This window comes from Falco punctatus, assembly GCF_963210335.1.
Source record: "Falco punctatus genome assembly, chromosome: Z".
NCBI lineage: Eukaryota > Metazoa > Chordata > Aves > Falconiformes > Falconidae > Falco > Falco punctatus.
Window position 1 is genome coordinate 54,192,877 of NC_137586.1, and position 15,768 is coordinate 54,208,644.

A 15,768-nucleotide genomic window follows, 5' to 3' on the forward strand; every position below is an offset into this window, starting at 1 on the left:
GGCGGGGGGCGGAGCGGGTGGAACTTCCCCTCGCGCTCGCACGCAGCGGTCTGATTGGAGGGCCTGCTGAGGAAGCTCCGCCCTCTCACGGAGGGCCGCCAATGGGCGACCGCGGGGTTGCGCTGAAGTTGGCGCCGCCATCTTGGAATTGGGAGAGGCAGCGTAACGTTCCTGTCGCTCTCGGAGGGTCACGGGCGGGGGGGGGGGAGGAGGGGGAGGACGGGCGCCCGGCGGTGAATTAACGGCGGCCGCCAACTCGCCTCCCTGTCGCCGGGCCGCGGCGGGCGCGGGGGAGGAAGGATGGTGCAGTCCTGTTCCGCCTACCGCTGCCGGAACCGATACGACAAAGAGAAGCCCATCTCCTTCCATAAGTGAGTGCGGGCGGGGCCGGGCGGGGCCGGGGCGGGGGCGTGGCCGGGGCCGCAGCTTGCCCGCCAGGAGCGCAGGGGGCGTGCCGATGGGGGGCGGGGCGCAGCGGTCTCCTGCGGCCGCCGAGGGAGAGCCCCGCCGGGCCCGCGAGCGCCGCTCCTTCCCAGCCCCGGCGGTCTGCCCGAGGAGAGCCGAGCGGCGGCGCGCTGTGCTGCTCTTCCCAGGGCGATGGGGAGCGCTCACCGCCCCGTTCTCAGGGAGCGGAGACCCCGTCCCGGTCCGCCTGCGCCGTCCGGGCCGGCAGGAGGGGTTTGGCTCCCGAATGAGCCCGTCGGAGGAAGCTTCCCGGAGGAAGAAGCGAGCGATCGTGCAGTCAGTTACAGCGGTGCTTGGCAGTAACCCGACCCCGTGTTAAAAAGCTTTCCAGAAAAGCTGAAAGTACTTCTTGCTTACAGGTTTCCTCTTACAAGACCTGATCTTTGCAAGAAATGGGAAGCCGCTGTTAAAAGGAAAAACTTCAAGCCAACCAAGTACAGCAGCATTTGTTCAGAACACTTTACTCCCGATTGCTTTAAAAGGGAATGCAACAACAAGCTTCTGAAAGAAAATGCTGTGCCCACAATATTTTGTTATACTGAACCCAATGAAAAGGTAAAGTCAAAGCAGTCGCGGTTTGAGATGGTGGAACGTGTGTGTGTTGCTCGCGTTAGCCTGGCGGGGCTTGGTGTAGCACAGCAGTGGGGAGAAGATGCAGGCTGAAGGATACTGGCTGAGCGTGTACACCTGGAGACATGTGGAGGGCTGTAGTGGCTGAACTGTGTCGGACAGCTGGTCTCATTTGCTTTGACAAGAGCAGAAATGTAGGCTGTCCGAGGCTCTGGAGCATGTAGACCGTTGTGCAGATGTGCAGTAGTTCTGATCTGCTCTTGTGTGCATACGCAGAAGCTTTGTGCAGTGAGATGCAGAGGGGCAGAACAGTAGCTGCACCTGCTGCCTGTCTGGGCTGAGAACATCTCTGTCTTGCCTTCACAGTTACCCTCTGCTCATAAGCCAGACTGGTCCCTAACTAGTCTCTGAACTTATCATGGTAGACCCCTGTGAGGTGCATGGTTCCCTTCACTGTACTGCTAAAAGCAGCTTACCGTGAGTTGCAAATCAGTTATGAGTTCTTCCTTCTCAGTGTAGTAACTGCAAGACAAGAATGCAAAGGATTGATTCCTAACTCCTATAAAGAATATAAAATATTAAGTCTCTTGCCACTCTGCTGTAGAGGAAGTGGCAAAGGAGAGAATGGATAGAATAGGTCTGGGGAGTGAAAGGCTCAAATGGGATGAAGTGCACAGAGGAAAACTGGGGCTTTTGCGTTTTTTTCTTTATATACAATATTGGTTTTGATGAAGAAATAAAAGGGAAATGTATTTGAAAAATGAAAAGTGGCTAATAACAGAGAAGGGAATATAAGCAGAAGGTTTATAAGACAATTTCCAGGTAAGTACGACTGTGTTTTTTGTTTGACTATGCTTCCCTGCTGTCAGTATGACATGTTTTCCTTGTCACGTGTAAAATAGTTGCAAAATTTTTCACAGTCTGATAGCTGAGTGGGTGTATAGGGTAATCTGCAAAAGTGGGATTGGTACAGCAGGATTAGTGGTAAGCCACATTCCCCATTTCATTATCATGCCTAGATCTACAAAACCACAAAATGTGCCTTTTAATTATGGAGAAGGATTTAATGCTATTCTTGTTTATCTCATGGCACATTTAGATGAACTGCCACATATGCTCAAGAAGTAACATAGTAATGAAGAATACTAGTGGTTGTTTTGGAATTGAATCCACACTGATTTTGAAATACAGGTTTTTACCTTTTGTACTATGTAATTTGAAATACTTCCTTTTCTTTACTTATGTCTTAGGAGAACCATTTATTGGCTGTAAGAACTAATTAGAATTCACTTACTGTGTCAGTGATACCAATGATCTGTTCTCCATGATATTTTGTGGCGATGGAAACATATTTATAGAGGTAGCATGTACTGGATAAGCTGCAAATGAAGTCTGCATGAATTCAGCTGTCCAGCAATGATATGTTTTTTGTGTGCTTCCAACAAGGGTGGATTTCTCTGCCAATTACATCTTTGCCTTGTAGATTTTTTTAGTAGAAAGACTGAAAGTGGTAGCTGATAGGGTCATACTGTTAGCAGCAATTTCTTATAACTGAGAAATAAGACTGGTAGTTGGCTGGTTTTGTACAAGTGGTCAGAAATATTTGGCTGCGCATGGAACTTCCCTTCAACACCAATCACAAAACTGCCTTCTTAGTTACTGTCTGTCAAGTGTTGTAGTTTTTACAAGAGGCATATCTAGACTCCCCCCAGTATTGAGTATTAGGCTGTTTGCATGTTAAGTCAAGGAAGTTGATGATGTGACCTTCAGATCTGATGAGCTTGATGTTCAAATGGTGAGTATTGCCAGTTGCTTTTATACTGAGCATTGTCCCTGTCCTTATGCTTTTATGTGTAGTAATAATGCCAACCGGTGGATAGTTAAAAAATTGGTTCAGTACCTCTTTCACTGACAATGTCTTAGGCTTTCTTTTTCACAGGCAATAAGCAAGCTCTTTTGTTTAAACAGTCCTGGTTTTTTTATCATCATGTGTAGGGAAGCATTTCTGAGTTACACTGCATTCCTGTGGGACAGAAAGAATCTGATTCTCTGCTCTGGCCTGTACTCAGGTGGTGTGGGATCTGTGTTGTCCTGAACGGTACAAGTGAACCTATTGAGAGCAGTACAGTGAGGACTGCAGTTCCATGTGGAGTTGAGCCAGTTGATGTTCTGCTGCTGCCAAAAGGGAGGATCATGCTTCTCCCTTCTCTGTCCCATCTGCCAGCTGTGCAGTTTTGTTTCTTGCTCCTTCCACGCACCAGTGCAGGTGTAGTTCATACCTCCTGCTTCATTGCTTTGGCTTTTAATAAAGGACAGGAGTTCTCATCAGTGATGGCTGGAGAGCGAATAGCCTTCTGTCATCTTAGCAACTTGCTATGTTTGAGCAAAGAGTAAATATGAGGGCTGGGAGGGCTGCTTTGCTCTTGAGAAGCTGTTTATTTTGGCTCATTATGTCTCTTGAAACCAAGCCCTTACACTACACCCCAAAACCAGTGACACGGTCCCTTCCAGTTGTTGAGAGGCAGGTCTTGGTGTGTCTGTCTCCTCTGTCAGCTTTATCAGCCCTCTCAGTAGGTGACCCTTACTCTATCTGAGCAGAAGGTTATCTGCTTCTGCTGTGTTTTTGATTTAAGTTAGCTGGTAGGTTCAAAGCAGATAATGGTAAGACGCAGCAGAAAGGAGGAGGTATAAAGAGGAATGGGGTGGCAGTGATGAGTTATCAGGTCAGCTGAACTCAGTTTTGTGGAACTGCAGCCTGTGTTCTTCATTCTTAGCTAATTGTGGGTATGTATTTGACCTGTCTTCAGGTGAGAGTAATTACTATGTTATTAAGTTTTTTATTTATTTGAGACATCAAGAACTTGAGTTTCAAAGAGCTCTGAAAATGAAGCTGCTTAAAAATGGCTCCATTTTGAGAAGACAGACAAAACAGACCCGGAACTGTTTGTCAGTTTTGAAAATGAAGGCTTTGAAACTTATTTTATTAATTTCAGTCATGGTTGTTTATGTTACTCTGGGACTGTAGTAAGGGAGTTGTGTGGTAAACAATGTTAAACATGAAAATGTACTTTTTTTTTTCTTGCTGTTTCTAGGCTGAAGAATTTGCAGAACAGACAGAAGATCCACTACCACCTCCTCCACTGCCATCGCCGCCACCACCACCACCAGCAGCAACTCCAGTACTACTGCAGTCTCCATCAACTCCTTTTCATTTGTCTCAAATAGATGCCAGATTTGTAGATCCAAGTATTGGATTATTGATGCCTCCCCTCCAGACCCCTAGCAATCTTGCTGTTTTTTGTGATCACAACTATACTGTGGAGGATACAGTTCATCAGCGGAAAAGAATTCAGCAGCTGGAGGAACAAGTTGAAAAACTGCGGAAGAAGCTCAAGACAGCACAACAGCGATGCCGGCGTCAGGAAAGACAGATTGAAAAACTGAGAGAGATCGTTCAGTTTCAGAAAGAAAAAGACATATTGTCAGGAAAAGGCTATGTGATTCTGCCCAATGACTATTTTGAAGTTGTAGAAGTACCTGCTTAGAAGTCGTGAACATCAGTTTTCACTTTGCTAGGCCAAAAAATTTAGTTTAAAAATGAAATGCTCCTTACTTCTGTGTATAAGACTCTTCAGAATTCTAAAATAATAAATAAGTCATACAAATGAGATCATGTTTTCTTCGTTGTTGTTTGTTTCATACACTTTTAATATATTGAAAATGCCAGCATCTGAGAATTAGACTATGTGTTTAGTTTACAAAATCTGCTTTGCAGAAGGAAAGGATACAAGGTTGAATACTTTTAAAATCTATTAATTTTTTTTCTTTTTCAGTGCAAAGCTTTGTCAAGACGTTTAATGTCAGCTTTGGTGATCTGCAGGAAGTGTAGTTTTCACTGATTTCAGATGGAGCAGAATTAGGCCAGCTAAGAACACCGGCAAGTGCTGCAGAAACATAAAGATAAGATACATGTTTCCGCCTGGGAGAACTTCCAACCTCACTTTGCTATGCCTTCAAAGCACTGCAAAATGTCTAAATTCCTGGATCTCTTTGGTGAAGTATGTAAATTAACTTCTTTCAGATTAACCTTTCACCACATCTGTGTTGTAAGTGAGATGAGGAGAATTCATTAGCATAGCTGATGAGAGCTCTAGAAGAGGCATTTGTTTTGAAGGCACTTAAATGTACTCCTGAAGAGCAGTGCTGCACTGAACAGGTATGTTATTGGACTGTTGGCAGGATCAAGAAGGCAGTGTACTGCTTAGGGTGACTACTTTTCAAAAGTACCCTAATAATATACAGTCCCCAGTATCTTGGAGTGTGACATTTGCATAACACTAACGGGTAGAAGGTTTTCCTCTTCTTTGTTGGTCTTAACTCATATCTCAACCACTTCAGGAAATGAAGGTGGGTTTTTTTGGTGCTTTTTTTTTTTTTTTTTTTTTTACTTACCCAGAACATCAGCATTTTGACTTTCATTGCAGTATACTGTGATTTTTTTTCTTTCTGCCTCTCCCCAGCTCCCCAAAAAAGCATCCACCAAAGGGCAGGTATGGAATTAGACTTTCGAAGTTGCTGGGTGCTAGACTGATATCTCAAATGCTGCTGCCTCTCCTTCAGCCTTACTAAGACTCTTCCTAAAAATTAATTTAGCGTGACAAAGTAGTGCAGCAGTTTGCACTTGCTGTCTGATAATTTGTTTAGTCAATGAGCTAATTTAAAAATCAGAGAAAATAGCATCATGCTAACGCTGTTGTAACTTTCACAGCAGAAATTCCTGGATGTATTAGACAGGAGAAAAATTACTTTTCTTAGTCCGTGTCAAACTTGTGTGTGGTATGAATTCTAGCTCTGATATTAATCGAGCCCTGTTTGTGATGGCTTTAAAAGCTTCCCTTAATATCCTGTTAGCATGACAATTTGAAATGTTTTGAACCTGTCTTGATAGTTCTGCATCTACTTCCTCTACGGTGCATTAGATTTTTACCTACTCTTTCTCCTCTTTTCCCAGCGCTTTGCCAAAACTAGCCTGACATTTTGTATCTTTTGTTCTAAAGTAGTTCCCTGGTTTAGATACTGTGTTTTTCTCACAGTGTTTTTTAGTCTTGTTGCTGTTAATGTTCATGCTTAAACTTGAAAATGCTCAAATTCAAAAAAATGACAGGGAAAAGACGTTTAAACAACTGTTGCTATGCTGTTGGCATGTGTGACCACTTAGCAGATTGTTTTAGTTTTCTCTGCAAAATACCTTCTCTCCTTACTCTCTGGGAATTTAAAGCGTGGCTTCCCAATGCATGTTGGGTTGCTGCATTACCATGCCCCTGTGGTTGGGGTGCTCCTGCCATCATCCTCTTTCCACCGCCACTTGGCTGTGTACTCCCATTACCATCCTCCTTATTTCATGGGTGCTGTTTGTGCCCCTTCTGTGGGGATTTGGCAGCAGGTCTGGCTTGCAGTGGAGAGGCAGAGGAAGACCAACAATATCAGGTCTGATACAAGGGAAAGGCAAGGCCAGAAGCTGGGAATAGGGAGAAGTAGGTCCTTTCCTCTGGCTGCAATGAGCTGGTGCGTTACGTGAGATGCTTCTGAAAATGTAAGGATAACTCTGTGCCCTTAATGTTCAGCACTGTTTCCTTCCACCCTGGCCGAAGATCCCTGTCTCCCCTGACCTTAAACTCCGGCTGCTGTGCTTGTTGGGCCCTTCCTGCTGGTATTTTAGCTTCATAACACTCCAGAAAACTGCCCAACAAAACTAAGTCAGCAAGGTAAATTTAAGGCATGCTGATAGATGGCTGTGTGTGGTGTTCTTAAGTGTTTAAGATTTTCATGTTGGTGAAGTTGGTGTAATGGCTGATACAAGTAAATGTTCCTTCCATTGAGAGGGGTGGCTTGTCTTAAGGGTTTCAGTAGTACCGGGTTGAAGAGGGGACTGCTGCCCAATTGCTGACACTTCCTTTCATATTATCAAAGGAATTTTTTTTAAGAGATGCAGTCCGTTCTGACAACAGGCTTGAATTTCTCCTGCAGCAACTTCCCCTGGCCCCCACCCCCTCTTAAAAAAAAAAAAAAAGCTTGCTAACCCCCGATGCAGTGATGTTAGGGCTAGGTGTGGACTCTGCTAGGTCCAGGAGGACTGTTACTATTGTAGAGCTCTGAAGTGGCGAAAAAAGGCTGTCATGGAAACAACAGATAGTTTTTCAGCAGTTGACTTTTCCTGCACTGTGTCATACCCTGCACTGCAGTCTCTCTGATAGCCTTCATCTTCTCTTTCTATATTGTTATCTGCTACTGGTGAGTCTAGGAAACGAATTCTAGCTTTTCATTTAAAATTAAGCACAATACATTCCTCAAGCCTTTTTTTAAAATTTTTGTCTTTTCTTAAAGTGGGATCTGTTACATGCACACAATCAGTTATTAAAAAAAGGCTGCATCACTTACTGTTTGTATTGGCCGCAACTGGTACCAGCACATAGCAGCGATTTTGTAAACATCTATGAAAAGAGTGATTGGGAGTTAAAAAGCGGAGGTAGGACTGCAGAGTGGCATGTGGTTATCCAGTTGTGCATGAAGTAGCTGACATTTGTTTAAATGCATGTAACTGCACTTCACTGAACCCTATTTTATAAAGCAAACAATTAAAGGAAGTTACAAAGCAGCAAAATTGGCAAAAATGTTCCATCCTTAAAATCTGGACAGAGAGATCTGTTTTGAAATGGGCTGATCCTTCAACAGGCAGAAATTAGAGCCGCTTCTTTAAAGAGAAGTATTCACTTACTTGTCCCTGTTGTCCCAATTTCCCTTTTGCTGTGGTAGGGTATCAGATCCGTGTTTACTTTTTTTCTCCTTGCATCTCTGCAGAGTATTTGATTTGCCTTTCTGACTAGGACAGTTGAAACCCAGAGGTATGTTTCCCAGAGGGGAAAAATGAATAGCTAAATAGCTAGATTACTGATTGTCACACTAAGGGAGTCCTTCATCACTGCCCTTTTTTCTCCTCTGCTTCCAGTTGCCATCTTGTCTGTATTGTTGCTAGTGTGGTCTTAATAACGCAACAAATTAGTGCAACAAATTTCCAAGAGATCTCCTGTCTTGATGAGATTTCATTTTCCTTCGGCTCTACATAGGGTTTAGGGTGTGGGTCCTCTGTGTGAATTTTGAAGGCGTTCTTGCAGCTGAAGAAAGTGCAAAGCAAATCCCAATTTGAATGTAGGAAGGAGGCAAGGAGAAATTTGCTTGGGTAAACTGGAACCACAACAGTTTCTAAGTCTGATTCAAAAGACTTCTATTACATGCTTCTCTGGAACCAGGCAGTTATACCTAGTTGCCCTTTTGCTTTTTTTCTCTCTTGAGATCTACTTTAGGTTTTAGTCTATAGGCTTATCTGTTTCCTGTCAGCTTACACCTTCATCAGGTGGCTTTGGCAGGGTGGAAGGTGGTATTTTGAGCTATTGTGTAATTGTAACAACCAAAACACAATCTGCTAAAGTGCATTGATGCTTTTGGTCTGTCATGACTGCAAGTTGAGGTCTGTAACTCCTGCTGTTTTAGACACAGCAGTTATCTGCCATACTTGAGCCATGATAATGATTTATTAATAAATGAGAGCAAAACAGGATACCTGATCCAAAAATATAATAGTGACAGTAATTGTGATTACAGGTTTCTCTTTGTGCCTGTTCAATGATTTAAAGGGAACATTTATCTTCTTACAGAGATCTTTTGATGGAACTGCAGCATTTAATTGTGCAAATGGGGCAGAAGGCCCTACAGTGTTTTACAGACTGAAGGAGTTTAAAAGTGTGCAAAAAAATGTGTTGCAAAGTTGTTGTATAATCCACTATGAATAACTTGAAACAGTTCCCAAAGGAAGGTAATCTTAAATAAGTCAAAGAAAACATTTAAATCAGTTGGAAGGAAATTTTTAAGAACCTCTCTTGAGAACAGATACATTACATTGTCATAATTAAATCACTGCAATAATTAAATATCTTCACTGTCCTGCCACTGTTAGTTCATGTAGCGTTGAGTGTCAAGCCTTTGATTGCCTGTTGTGCAAAATGGTACAGGGATACACCTGTAGCTGCTTTCTCCCATTGTACAGGGAAAATAGATTGTAAGGCCTGAGCACACATGTTCCTGGAACCCCTGAAAAAGTGATTCTCCTCCGCATCTTAATTGGGTTCTAGTGGGCTATTAAAAGGTCTTTTAGTTAGGGAGGAGTATGGAGAATACTGTGAGGCTAGTAATTTGGTTTGGTTTCATTTGGTTTTAAACACAGGGAAGACATGAACAAATTAGGCAGGCTTCTCATCTCCTTTCAGGTATTGCTGGGTGTGACTATTAAAGGTTCAGGGTCTGTGGCTATACTAGTCATCTGTTGATGAACCAACTCTTTAGTATTTGAGTCTCTGAAAGACGTGTGATTTCTCACTGGGAGATCTTCAATTCAGTGACCTGGGACAGGTAATCCAGAAAAAGGAGGAGGTCTTGCCTTCGTAATGATTTCGTCTGTTGTCTTGGGCTCATTAACCAGCCCCCAGCCAGAGATCAATACACTTTGATCAGGTTCTCGTGGATGTACCCGGGACTTTGATTTAGCAGAGCAATACAGCAATATACTGAAATTGCAGCCCAAGCATGGTAGAGCGATTGCAATATACAGCAGAATCACAATACAAATGTACTGTACAAATTCCCATTACTGGTCTCTAAATGTTCACTGTCATGACACTGTGTGTCCCCAGTTGCCAGGAAGAAATACATGGTGTAAACCCACCTAGCTCACACCAGTTGCTCTCTTTCAAGCTCATTTTGTGAGTTGTTCAGTTTTTATGCTTTATATTGGGCTGAGTCACATACAGACACCTCTCCCACCCTGGCCTGGCTAGCTCAGGAAAACATTACTCTCAACTAATTATTTCAGGGAAGGCTGTTTATGCAGTCCGATGACTGATACAGCTGTGAACGTAAAACAAAGGTTAGCACTCAGTCCCCCTTGTGCTAAGACAATTTCAGCTTTCTTTATGAAAATTTGTCATTATTCCTTCCATTCTTCCCCCAGCTCTTCATTCTTGCCCATCTCCTCTGGGTCTTCTTCCATTGCAGGGCTTAGTCACACATCCCCATCTCTTTTTCAGGTGTGTCCTCACACGTCTCTTGCAGGAGGAAGTGAACTTTTCTGGCTTCAGGTACTTTGTAGTCTGGACCCATGGCTGAGAAAGGAAGAAATTTTCAGGAGTAGTACTTTTTTTTATGTTAAGAGGAAAAGATCTTGTTCCGGGCTTAAGAAATCCCAAGACTTCCACTTGCACTTTTAGGTTTAGGATAATAACCACATTAGCTGGCATGTAGAGAAGGAAGATTCAGGGTACCCGCTTTCACAGCTCAGTCCAGAGTTCTTGCTCTTTTTTTGTGCTGTTGTTTTGTGGGTTTTTTTGCTTTTCTTCTTCTTTTCTGGTATTGCTATGATCAAACCTTTATTCATCAGTTCACTGATGTCAACATCAGTTGGTGCTGTCGGGTCCAAAGAAGTAGTACCTGCATGCAAAGAAAATCTCAATGAAGAGAGACTTGTTCCCAAGCTGGCTGTGAGACACAAGGGTGGAGTCCTCAGCTCTTGCTAGAGCACATGCCATGTGAGCTCAGGCCACAGGGGCTGGCCTTACTGATAAGTGTTTCCATTTCTAGTATGTTAAGCTTGATCTACACTTGCAGGCTTGTCTCGTAGGTGTCCTGAGCTGATATGGTTTTTTTATCAAGTGATTTTGTGGTAGCAGTTCATGTGAGGGACTGCAGGAGTCACTGCCAGATAAATGAATATTTGTGGTGTTATGTCCAAGGACTGAAAAAATGTATTTATCAATAACCTCATATTCTATAGCCTGTATGTACATTCATTTCTTATCTTCATATCTCTCTTTCTGAGTCCAGGCAGGAAAATATTTTTATTAGTTTTCTTTTCTTTCACTGTCAAGGGACTGAAATTGCTCAGAGTTTATGTGTCCAGCGCTGCGAGGAAGGTTTGCACTAAGGTACTACACCATGGAAATCTGGTCATGGATAATAGAAAGCACATCTGTCCCCCTAAGTGAATGTGCATGTGGCTATTTCAGCTTGAAGAACACACACAAACCACAGTTATAGTATCAGTGGAGGTTTTTTTGATACTGCCATCAGCTGACGAAATTAGATTTCCTTTCTTAACTTTCCATAAAACTAATATATATATATAAAATAACTTTTACACTTAAATATTCAAGCAAGCTTATGATGACATTATAATTAACAGTATCACTCTGTTGATAACTGTTCTTCCATCAATATTGACATTTACTTCTTGGCCTGTCTACTAAGGTTGTTATGACTTACCTTTTTTGCTTCATGGTATATCAGCTTAGTAGCTGCCAGGTAATTGACATGTCTATAACTTCAGTGATAAGATGTAATTAAATTAAACTAATATCTGCAAGTGGTGCTTTCCTGTGTTGTTCCCAATGCTGCCTGACAGACTTGATTCCTATACCAAATCAAAAATCAGCCTCCTTCAACACCTCTTACTCCTTCAGTCACAGAAGAAGTCATAAACTTACACATGCCCTTACATGTAAGTTGTCCCTGCTCGTGGCAGGAGGGTTGGAACTAAAGGGATCTTCAACATTCCTTCCAACACAAACCATTCTATGCGATACATGACATTGGCTTGCTTGTTTTTCACAGTATGATCATCACAAAGTCTTGTGAGTATGGTGTCTACTGAACCTCTCATCTCTGTGATGAGATTTGACTGTAGAAGACTTCTGTCTACTAGAAATTTTTTCTGATCTTGAACGTTATCTCATGTTCTCCAACTTTTTCTTGTGTGCTTTGCCTTGCTTCTCTACAGCATCGCTCTTCCCTCTTACCAAAGATTAATTTGAGCTTTTCTATTAATACTTGCAGAATTTGAACATCTATGTTTCTTACCACTTTTGCCTTTTCTAATATTCTGTATGCAGGAATGAGACACTGACCTGCTCAGTTGTCAGCATTGAGCACTGCGGTATTTGGAACGTGGGGCAGCAACCTTTTATTATGGACTGGTAGCATTTTACTGTTTCATACCATAAAATGTGCCACAGAGATGAAAATGCAGAACACTGCTGGAAATAGCATTGGAATGAAAAGCATGTCTCAGCTGAAGACTGCTTCTGGTTAATGGATGAGTTCAGCCTGAGGAAAGGGGAGGCTTGCTTATTGTTTCAATGGGTTTCACTCTGTGCTTTCAAGATGAGTTTTTCCTTTTATTCTACTTGCCTCTTGATTCCTATATATAAGACAATCTATTTAAGAGGTATAAAAATGAGCTCAGCAGTTCTCAGGGGAGATGAGAGCTTTCTGAGCAGTGTCTTCACCACTGGTGTAACTTTCCTCCCACAGAAATCAGCAGTAAAAGTCCTGCCTGTGCTGAAATGCTGAAAGCCTAACTGAACATTTTGGGCAAAGCCTTGCTGAGTCCCAAGGGGCTTTATATTGCTGGAAATGTTACTGTTGTATCCTTGGGAAGTCCATCATGTTTTTTTATCATCAGCCTTGTGCAAAAGAGGGGACACTGGGGCAGTGTCCTTCTCTCAGACAAGACTAAGCAGCATTTTTCTTTGGCAACATGATGTCACAATGGGAGATGGGCTCTGCAGCAGTCTGCTGTGCTGCTGTGAGATTGTGGTAAGGTAAAATCCAGCTGCAATGATAAATGGTTATTTACCTGACTGAATAAAGGTGTCTGGTAGTATTCATAGCCAAATGGTCATTCCCCCTTACCCATAGAGGAAATAAACTCTGAAGTGTTCCTGTGGTCTTTTCTTTTCTTTTCTTTTCTTTTTTTTTTTTCTCTCTCTCCTTCTGATTATGCTTGATTATCTGATGCATCTGGAGCTAATGCGTCATGCTCTCTGGGCTTGCTGAGAGCCTCAAAACATTGCAAACCTTATGAAATCAGTCTGTTGGCTGACTGAAACATTGTTTGAGGCAGGCACATTGCACTAGAAGTGAATGTGAAGAGTTGCCCCAGTGCAAACAAATAAATCCGAAGAAGGGTGACAGTAGCCCAGTTTGTTTTACTAGGGCCTGAGGCTGCTAAAAGGTATTTTTGGGCCTTTGTGGCATTTAGTGAGGATGGCATTTGTTCTGCAAGCTCTGCAGGAGCCATGGCAAGTTGTCTCCTGGCACTCTTCCCCATCATCTGTTGACCTGCTAGGGCCTGGCCCTGTGCCTATCAGCCTTCCTACGGAGAGATGGACTTCTTCCCAGCCCCAGGTTCCCTGTGCCACAGGAGAAATTTGCAGAGTATTTTGGCTGTGCCTTTGGCTGTAAGGGCCACCTCATACTAATACAAACTGTCGGACTGTGCTCCCAGTTCAGGGAGTTACTTCAACCCAGCCTTTTTTTGCTATTGGATGAAGTTACCTAAATAACTTTAATTAGGTTGATTCTTCTGATTAGACACAGACAGACCATTAAAACTAGTCATAGGAAATAGGATATTCTGGCATGGCGCAAAAGGGAAATCTAGTTTTTACGTATTTTTGTAAGTAACATAAATTATGCTTTTTAGTGAGATGAAGCTGCAAACATCTGCGTTTTGTACTCAACTTCTCTGGCTTGTCAGAAGTGAGACAAATGACAGATATCAAAGATGTCATCCAGTAGAGGTAGCTTTTTGGGTGTCAAAACCTCTCAGTTTGCTGTTTTAAAACTAAATTATTCAATGAACTTACAGTTTTAAGATATATCCATTGATTACATATGCCACCAAATAATTACAGGATGTACTAAGCTAACATTACCTTCACATTCCTTCTGTTATGATCATACGTTTCCCAAAATTTAATTTTTGTTCATTACATATAAAATATACTTCACTCAGAAACCGTGAAGGCATCCAATATGTGGCGCTTTGTTTACACTCATGTTTATCATCAAGTGTTCCCATAGTCCCAGGCTAATTGGTATTACCTGGCACCATTCATGTCCAAGGCCTTTATTTCTTCTGTACTCAGTCCTCTTAGACATCTGGTGTGAAAACTGAAGAACCACAAAAACATCACCTAATATCCATAGTTTCATTTGTGCTACTCAGAAGTCCAAGTGGGTTTTGTTTGTACATATTCATGAGCACAACTGTGAAAACCTTTAATGTAACAAGCAAATACCTGGAGGTGGGTATTCAGGAGACTGAATTTTAAGCACACAGGTAGACATTCAAGGGACTGTAATGGCTTCATAAAATAAGTTATGGTTAGGAAATTCCAGAAGTTATTGCATATGAAAGCTGGTTTCTGGGTCTACATTTAAGTGTACTCTCTGTTCATAAGCCAGTGAAAATGGAAGTCCAAATTATGCCACAGACTTTCAAAATGACGGTCCTAGATATGTGCTTTAGTTCCTACCTTTGTACATTTCTATCTGATCTTAACAAACCTCCAGAAGGAATAAATCTTATTCTTTATAAATTATTTTACATTAACCCAAACAACACAGACTCAGCATGGTGAGTGGGCATCTCTGGCTAGAAGGCTCATATCCCAGCTCAAACCATCAGTAGGTAGTGTTCAGAACACCAGCGGGGCTGGCCTGAGCCCTGCTGTGGTATGACTAGAGGAGGGCAGAAGCGAGTTAGTGGGAAGTATTAAATGAAGAACCTCCTGCAAACACCCCCCGCATTGTTTTCCCATGGAGAAGTTGGCTTTGTGATGCTGGTTAGGGTGACCACTGTGACAGAGGTGGGCTATGATCTGCTGACTGGCTGCTGCCAGAGCAGTTTCTGCTTTTTAACCAGGGATGATCCAAAGTAAAATGCATGAACTTCATGGGAGCTGCCCTCTTCAGCTGAGTGTCCTGACTGCTGTGTTGAAATTCCCACATTGTACAATTCTTGGCTGTAATGTAGCTGAGTCAGTGGACTTCGCTTTTCACATGCCACAGGATCTAAAATAGGAGTCCAGGCTGGGTCCAGCCCAGGGCCCAAACCTTCTTCTTCCTGGTCAAGACTTGCAGTCCTTTGTCATCATGAAAAAAGATGGATGCATGTCAAACATCAGTGGTCTTGCTCACAGGAGGACTAAACAGCCTGGATCCTGGGTCGCTGAAGATGCTTGGCATCGCCAGTGGTTCCTAACTTAAGTGAACCCAGCAACCATTTGGAGAGGGACCATTTCTAAGCAGAGCAGGCTCAGTTTCCCTTTGCACCACTTCAGCATCTTCTCATGTAAGACCTCAGCAAAGCAGTGCCTGAATGGGGTGGCCATAATCTGTCAGCCAGACAGGGAGCCTTTTAACATTTCTGGCTCTGATTTTTAGAGGGAGGGCATGTAAGGGGTGACAAGACGTGATGCTGATGAACAGTTGGCAGGGGAGTTTCTGAAGAGCTCTCAAGGTGAAGAGAAATGGTCAGAACAAGTTTGAATCAGCTGGAGAGTGGCCCCCTTGGCGCCCAAACAAGGATTTAACACTTGTTTGGGGTTTTTTTCCCCCTCCTGTCCTCTTCCAATCTATATCTGAAAGCTAAAGATGAGGACACAGGCTTCTGTCCTGTAGCCCATGGTGAAGAGCTGTTTCTCAGCCCCTGAGTTTTGTGAGGCTGAATGTGGCTGAGGCAATTGGTGCTGCTGCTGCATTTTCTGTAAAAATAGTAGCTTAAAAAAAAGTATGTAGAACTACTCACAAGGTACAAAAATTTGAGTATGAGGGTTATGTTCA

At 42.8% G+C, this 15,768-nt stretch overlaps 1 protein-coding gene across 2 annotated transcripts; it reads left to right on the top strand.

Annotated features, from left to right (window-relative positions):
• The first annotated feature begins 155 nt into the window (after nt 1–155).
• On the top strand, nt 156–4,705 carry THAP1 (THAP domain containing 1). Of its 2 annotated transcripts, none has more exons than XM_080372075.1 (3): nt 156–371; nt 825–1,020; nt 4,128–4,705. In XM_080372075.1, exons 1-3 carry the CDS (start codon nt 301–303, stop codon nt 4,578–4,580), a joined length of 720 nt encoding a protein of 239 aa, XP_080228201.1. In that variant the 5' UTR covers nt 156–300; the 3' UTR covers nt 4,581–4,705. The 2 variants fall into 2 exon arrangements, with proteins under 2 accessions (XP_080228201.1, XP_080228200.1); XM_080372074.1 differs by lacking the exon at nt 156–371 and adding an exon at nt 443–741.
• The last annotated feature ends 11,063 nt before the right edge of the window (nt 4,706–15,768 follow it).